Source organism: Agelaius tricolor, unplaced genomic scaffold, assembly GCF_023055355.1.
Source record: "Agelaius tricolor isolate 1412-34295 unplaced genomic scaffold, bAgeTri1.0.p SCAF_179, whole genome shotgun sequence".
NCBI lineage: Eukaryota > Metazoa > Chordata > Aves > Passeriformes > Icteridae > Agelaius > Agelaius tricolor.
In genome coordinates, this window is record NW_027269439.1 from 67,919 (window position 1) to 75,432 (window position 7,514).

The 7,514-nt window shown below is 41.2% G+C and overlaps 1 protein-coding gene across 1 annotated transcript; it reads right to left on the bottom strand.

Annotated features, from left to right (window-relative positions):
- Positions 1–595: 595 nt before the first annotated feature.
- Positions 596–6,596, bottom strand: LOC139587102 (protein arginine N-methyltransferase 1-like; the record flags this gene model as incomplete). Its single annotated transcript, XM_071420970.1, has 10 exons — positions 596–1,715; positions 2,861–2,982; positions 4,775–4,925; positions 5,108–5,131; positions 5,315–5,338; positions 5,711–5,734; positions 5,895–5,918; positions 6,048–6,071; positions 6,235–6,258; positions 6,573–6,596. Coding segments are annotated over 10 exons (525 nt in total), but the record flags the coding sequence as incomplete, so codon positions are not given.
- Positions 6,597–7,514: the final 918 nt, after the last annotated feature.

Here is a 7,514-nt window from a genome sequence, read left to right on the forward strand (position 1 = left end):
TCCCCCCCCCCCAATTTGGGACCCGCCCCCAAATTTTTTGGCCCCTCCCCCACCCCAGATTTTGGATCCCGCCCCTCCCCCCCCAATTTTTTGGCCCCTCCCCCACCCCAAATGTTTGAGAATCCCCCGAACTTTTTCCCTCCCCCACCCCCAAATTTCGGCCTCTCCCTCCCCCCCCCCCCAATATTTTAGGGACCCCTCCCCCACTCCTCCCAAATTTTGGGGACCCCCCCCAAAATTCCTTTCCCCTCCCCCACCCCAATTTCCTGCCCCTCCCCCACTTTTTTTGGGCTTTTTTTCCTGTTTTTTCCCCCCAAAAAACCCCAAAATTTGGGGAATTTTTGGCCCCCTCCCCCCATTTTCTACCCCTCCCCCCACCCCCCCCAAAATTCGAGGCCCCTCCCCCAATTTTCCCCTCCCCCACCCCAATTTCCGGCCCCTCCCCCACCTTTTTTTTTTGTCTTTTTTCTGTTTTTTCCTCCCCCCAAAACCCCAAAATTTTGGGGATTTTTGACGCCGGCCCCTCCCCCATCCCCCCCAAATTTTGGGGACCCCTCCCCCCCCCCAAATTTCAAGGCGGAGCCCCCCCCCTTTATTTGCCTTTATTTGCCTTTATTTGATATAAAAACATAACTTACAAAGGGGGGGGAGGGGAAGCCCAAAATCGCCCCTCCCCCACCCCCCAAATCCCCTCCCCCACCCCAAAAATGCCCCAAGGGGGGGGGGGGGAGGGGGAGAAACGGCGCCAAAACCCCCCCAAAAAATGAGGGAAAAACCCCAAATTTGGGACAAAATAGGGAAAAAAATCAAAATTTAGGGGACAAAATGGGGGGAAAAATTGGGGTTAAAATGAAGAAAAAAATCCCCAAAATTTTGGGTCAAAAATGAGGAAAAAATCCCAGAATTGGGGGACACCAAAATTTGAGGTCGAAAAGAAGAAAAAAACCCCAAAATTTTGGGGATCAAAATGAAAAAAAACCCCAAAATTTTGGGGATCAAAATGAGTCAAAAAACCCCAAATTTGGGGATTCCTAAAATTGGGGAAAAAATCAAATTTGGGGAAGAAAAAGGGAAAAAAACCCCTCAAAATTTGGGGGAAAAATTAAGGAAAAACCCCAAAGTTTGGGGTCCCCATTTGGGGCAAAAAAAAGAAATTTTGGGTCCCAAAATGAGGAAAAAATCCCCCAAAATTTGGGGTTCCAAAATGGGGGAAAACCCCAAAAATTGTGGAACAAAACGGGGGAAAACTCCCAAAAATTGGTGTCCCAAAATGAGGTAAAAAAAAAGAAATTTTAGGGTCCCAAAACGGAAAAAACCCCAAAATTTTGGAGCTCAAAATGGGGCAAAACTCCCCCAAATTTGGGGTCAAGAAATAAAAAATTTGAGGTCCCAAAATGAGGAGAAAAAAACCCAAAAAATTGGGAAAAATCCCCGAAATTTGGATTTTGGCGCCCCCCGGTGGTGAAAAACGGGAACTGCAGAGTCCCCATTTTGGGGTTTTTTTGGGGATTTTTGGGGGATTTTTTTGGGGTTTTTGGGGGGATTTTTGGGGGTTTTTGGGGGATTTCGAGGGGGGTTTGGGGCTGATTTTGGGGCGGATTTTGGGGTGAATTGCGGGGGTTTTGGGCCCCCTAACGCATGCGGTAATCGGTGGAGCAGGAGAGTTCGCAGAGCTGCCCCTTGAAGTCCAGGTCGATGGTGAAGTCCAGGTCGCGCTTTTGGGGCAAAAAATTGGGATTTTGGGACATCCAGAAATTCATCCAAATGCCCACAATCCCCCAGAATGAAAATTATCCCCAAAATAATCGAATTTTTACCAAAAATCCCATTCTAAATGTCCCCAAATTCCCTCCCAAAATCCCTCAGGAGGCTCCCAAAAATGGCCCAAAATTAAAAATCCTCCCCTGAAATCCCAAAAGTTTCCCAAAATTCCCAAAAAAATCCAAAACGATCTCCAAAACTCCCTCCAAAAAATTCCTCAAAAATCCCCTCATAAAAAGGCCCCAGTATCTCTCAAAAAATGCCCAAAAGATCCCTCCATAAATCCCCCCCAAAAAAAAAAAAAAAATCCCCAAAATCCCTGAAAAAATCCCCAAAAATTCCCCCTGAAAAAATCCCCAAAAATAAAAAAAAAAAAAATCCTGAGAAATACCCTAAAAAAATACCCCCAAAAATTCCCCAAAATCCCTCAAAAAATCCCAAAAAATCCCCAAAAATTCCCAAAATCCCCCCCAAAATTCCCACTGAAAAAATCTCCAAAAATCCCCAAAAATCCAAAAAAAACGATCCCAAGAAATACCCCCCAAAATGCCTTTAAATCCCTAAAAAATCCTGAAAATTCCCCTCAAAAATTCCCCTGAAAAAAATCCCCAAAAATATCCCAATAAATACTCCCAAAAACCCTCAAACCCCCCCAAAATCCCCCTGAAAAAATCCAAAAAAATCCCCCCAAAACACCCCTAAAATCCAAAAAAATCCCCAAAAATCCCCCCAAAAATCCCTAAAATATTCCCAAAATCCCGCTGAAAAAAATCCCCAAATATCCCCCACAAAAAATCCCCAAAAAATCCTAATACCCCCAAAAATCCCTCAAAAATCCCCGAATAATCCCCCAAAAATCCCTCAAAAATCCTGATAAATCCCCCCAAAAATTCCCCAAAAAATCCCGAAAAATCCCCAAATTTCCCCACAAAAAATCCCCAAAAATCCAAAAAAAATCCCAATAAATCCCCCCAAAAATACAAAAAAAACCCGAAAAAATCCCCGAAAAATCCCCAAAAAATCCCCTAAAAATTCCCCCTGAAAAAAAAACCCAAAATTCCCCAAAATCCCCCCAAACTTTGGAATTTGATTTTCTCACGTTGTTTTTGGCGTTGGGTTTCATGGTGATGGTGCCGAAAATTTCCTCGCCGCTCTTCACCGTCAGATATTCCTCCATGTAGAACACGGTCTGCTTCCAGTGGGTGTAGGGCGATTCTGGGCCTGAAAATGCCAAAATTTACCCCAAAATCAGCCCCAAAATCTGCCAAAACCCATCCCCAATTTGATCCCAAAATTTCAGCTTTTTACCCCAACTTTTTACCATTTTATTCTGATTTTTTACCATTTTTTCTGATTTTTTCCCTATTTTTTTCTGATTTTTTCCTGATTTTTTCCCCATTTTTTTCTGATTTTTACCATTTTTTTCTGATTTTTTTCCTATTTTTCCCCATTTTTTTCTGATTTTTTCCCTATTTTTTCCTGATTTTTAAGCTATTTTTTACTGATTTTTTTGGTATTTTTCCCCTAATTTTTACCAATTTCTCCCCATTTTTTATCCATTTTTTCCCCTTTTCCTCAGCTTTGTTTCCCCTCCATGTAGAACACGCTCTGCTTCCAGTGGGTGTAGGGGGATTCCGGGCCTGAAAATGTCCAAATTCACCCCAAAATCAGCCCCAAAATCTGCCCAAAATCTGCCAAAACCCAACCTCAATTTGACCCCAAAATTTCACCTTTTTACCCCCATTTTATTCTGATTTTTTACCATTTTTTTCTGATTTTTTTTGGTATTTTTTACCAATTTTATTCTGATTTTTTCCTGATTTTTTACTTATTTTTTCCTGATTTTTTACCTATTTTTTCCCAATTTTTTGGTATTTTTTCCCCTAATTTTTACTACCCCAATTTCTCCCCATTTTTTATCCATTTTTTCCCCTTGTTCTCAGCTTTCTTTCCCCTCCATGTAGAACACGCTCTGCTTCCAGTGGGTGTAGGGCGATTCCGGGCCTGAAAATGCCCAAAAAATGCAGGAAAAATTCCCAAAAAATTCCTAAAAATTCCCCAATCCCAAATTGCCCAAAATCCCTGAATTTAGCCCCAAATTCCTGCTGGGGAAGCTGCTGGGGTTGTGCAAAGTCGGACCGAAAATCATCAAAAAATCACCAAAAAAAGCCCAAAAAAACGCCCAAAAAAGCCTAAAAAAAGCCCAAAAAAAGCCCGAAAAAATCCCAAAAAATTCCCAAAACTCCCAAATTGCCCAAAATCCCAGGATTTAACCCAAATTCCTGCTGGAGAAGCCGCTTCTCTTGTGGCAGTGCCTGAACTCGATGTTGAAGTAGGGCCTGAAATCCCAATGGGAAATCACCAAAAAATCCCCAAAAAATGCAGGAAAAATCCCCCAAAAATGACGAAAAAATTCCCAAAAAATTCCTAAAAATTCCCAAATCCCAAATGAACCAAAATCCCTGGATTTAGCCCCAAATTCCTGCTGGGGAAGCTGCTGGGGTTGTGGAAAGTCGGACCGAAAATCCACCGAAAAATGCCCAAAAATCATCGAAAAATCACCAAAAAAAGCCCAAAAAAAGCCGGAAAAAATCCCAAAAAATTCCCAAAAATCCCAAATTGCCCCAAAATCCCAGGATTTAAGCCCAAATTACTGGTGGAGAAGCCGGTTCTCTTGTGGCAGCGCGTGAACTCGATGTTGAAGTAGGGCCTGAAATCCCAATGGGAAATCACCAAAAAATGCCCGAAAAATGCAGGAAAAATTCCCAAAAAATTCCTAAAAATTCCCAAATCCCAAATGAACCAAAATCCCTGAATTTAGCCCCAAATTCCTGCTGGGGAAGCTGCTGGAGTTGTGGAAAGTCGGACCAAAAATCCACTGAAAAATGCTCAAAAATCATCAAAAAATCACGAAAAAAAGCCCGAAAAAAGCCCAAAAAAAGCCCGAAAAATTCCCAAAAAATTCCCAAAAATCCCAAATTGCCCAAAATGTCAGGAATTTGCCCCAAATTACTGGTGGAGAAGCCGGTTCTCTTGTGGCAGCGCGTGAACTCGATGTTGAAGTAGGCCACCAGCGCGTGCACGTAATCGTTGCGCTTCACCTGCAGGCAGAAGGGAGCCGTGAACGTCAGCTCCTCCACCTTGACCGTGTAGATGTCGACTTCCTGGGGAGAAAAAGGGGGAAATTGGGAAAAATGGGGAAAAAATGGTGAAAAAATGAAGAAAATCGGTGAAAAAATGGAGAAAATCGGTGAAAAAATGAAGAAAATCGGGGTAAAAATGGCCTAAAAATGGAGAAAATTGGGTTAGAAATGGCCTGAAATGACCCCAAATTGAGCTCCTGCACCTTGACTGTGGAGATGTGGAATTCCTGGGGAGGAAAAAGGGGGAAATTGGGAAAATTGGGGAAAAACAGTGAAAAAATGGTGAAAATCGGTGAAAAAAATGAAGAAAATCGGTGAAAATTTGGGGAAAATCGGTGAAAAAATGACCCAAAAATGGGGGAAAATTGGGTTAGAAATGGCCTGAATTGAGTCAAATTGAGCTCCTGCACCTTGACTGTGGAGTTGTGGAATTTCTGGGGAGAAAAAGGGGGAAATTGGGAAAAATGGGGAAAAAATGGGGAAAAAATGAAGAAAATTGGTGAAAATTTGAAGAAAATCGGTGAAAATTTGGGGAAAATCGGGGTAAAAATGGCCTAAAAATGGGGAAAATCTGATTAGAAAGGACCCAAAATCAACCCCCAAGTTTGGCTTTTTCACCTTGACTGTGGGGATGTTGGAATTCCTGGGGAGAAAAAGGGGGAAATTGGGAAAATTGGGGAAAAAATGGTGAAAAAATGAAGAAAATCGGTGAAAAAAAGAAGAAAATCGGGGGTAAAAATGGCCTAAAAATGGAGAAAATTGGGTTAAAAACGACCTAAAATCAACCCCAAGTTTGGCTTTTTCACCTTGACTGTGGAGATGTGGAATTCCTGGGGAGAAAAGGGGGAAATTGGGGAAATTGGGGAAAATTTGGGGGAAATTGGTGAAAATTTGGGGAAAAACAGTGAAAAAATGGCCTAAAAATGGAGAAAATTGGGTTAAAAATGGCCTGAAATGACCCAAAATGGAGCCCAAGTTTGGCTCCTCCACCTTGACTGTGGAGATGTGGAATTCCTGGGGAGAAAAAGGGGGGAAATTGGGAAAATTGGGGAAAATTTGGGGAAATCGGTGAAAAAATGGCCTAAAAATGGAGGAAATTGGGTTAGAAATGGCCTGAATTGAGTTCAAATTGAGCTCCTGCACCTTGACTGTGGAGATGTGGAATTCCTGGGGAGAAAAAGGGGGAAATTGGGAAAATTGGGGAAAAAAATGGTGAAAAAATGAAGAAAATCGGTGAAAAAATGAAGAAAATCGGGGTAAAAATGGCCTAAAAATGGAGAAAATTGGGTTAAAAACGACCTAAAATCAACCCCAAGTTTGGCTTTTTCACCTTGACTGTGGAGATGTGGAATTCCTGGGGAGAAAAAGGGGGAAATTGGGAAAAATGGGGAAAATTTGGGGGAAATCGGTGAAAAATGGCCTAAAAAATGGAGGAAATTGGGTTAGAAATGGCCTGAATTGAGTTCAAATTGAGCTCCTGCACCTTGACTGTGGAGATGTGAATTCCTGGGGAGAAAAAGGGGGAAATTGGGAAAATTGGGGAAAAAATGGTGAAAAAATGAAGAAAATCGGTGAAAAAATGAAGAAAATCGGGGTAAAAATGGCCTAAAAATGGAGAAAATTGGGTTAAAAACGACCTAAAATCAACCCCAAGTTTGGCTTTTTCACCTTGACTGTGGAGATGTGGAATTCCTGGGGAGAAAAAGGGGGAAATTGGGAAAATGGGGAAAAATTGGGGAAAAACAGTGAAAAAATGGTGAAAAAATGAAGAAAATTGGGGTAAAAATGACCCAAAAATGGAGAAAATCGGGGTAAAAATGGACCCAAAAAAAGAGGAGAAATGGGGTCAGATTTGGGATTTTTGGGCTCTTTTTTGGGATAATTTTGGGATATTTTTGGGATATTTTTTGGGCCATTTTTGGATAATTTCAGGATATTCTGGGGGTGCTTTTGGGCTATTTCTGGGCTATTTTTGGGATAATTTCAGGATATTTTGGATATTTCTGGGATAATTTGGATTTTTTTAGGATTTTTTGGGCTCTTTTTGGGCTAATTTCAAGATATTTTTGGGCTAATTTTGTGCTATTTTTTGGATAATTTTTGGGCTATTTTTGGGCTAATTTCAGGATATTTTTGCAATAATTTCAGGATATTTTTGCAATAATTTGGGGATATTTTTGGGCTATTTTTGGCCTAATTTCAGGATATTCTGGGGGTGCTTTTGGCCTATTTTTGGAATAATTTTTGGGCTAATTTCAGGATATTTTTGGAATAATTTCAGGATATTTTTGGGCTATTTTCAGGATATTTTTGGAATAATTTCAGGATATTTTTGCAGTAATTTCAGGATATTTTTGGCCCATTTTTGGCCTATTTCTGGCCCATTTCTGGGCCATTTTTGGGATATATTTAGGATATTTTTGAGCTAATTTCAGGATATTCTGGGGTTGCTTTTGGCCCATTTTTGCCCATTTTGGGCCATTTTTGGCCTATTTTGGGCCCATTTTTGGCCCATTTTTGGGCCCATTTTTGGGCCCACTTTTCAGCCATTTTTGGCCCATTTTTGGCCTATTTTTGGCCTATTTTTGGGCCCATTTTTGGGCCATTTTT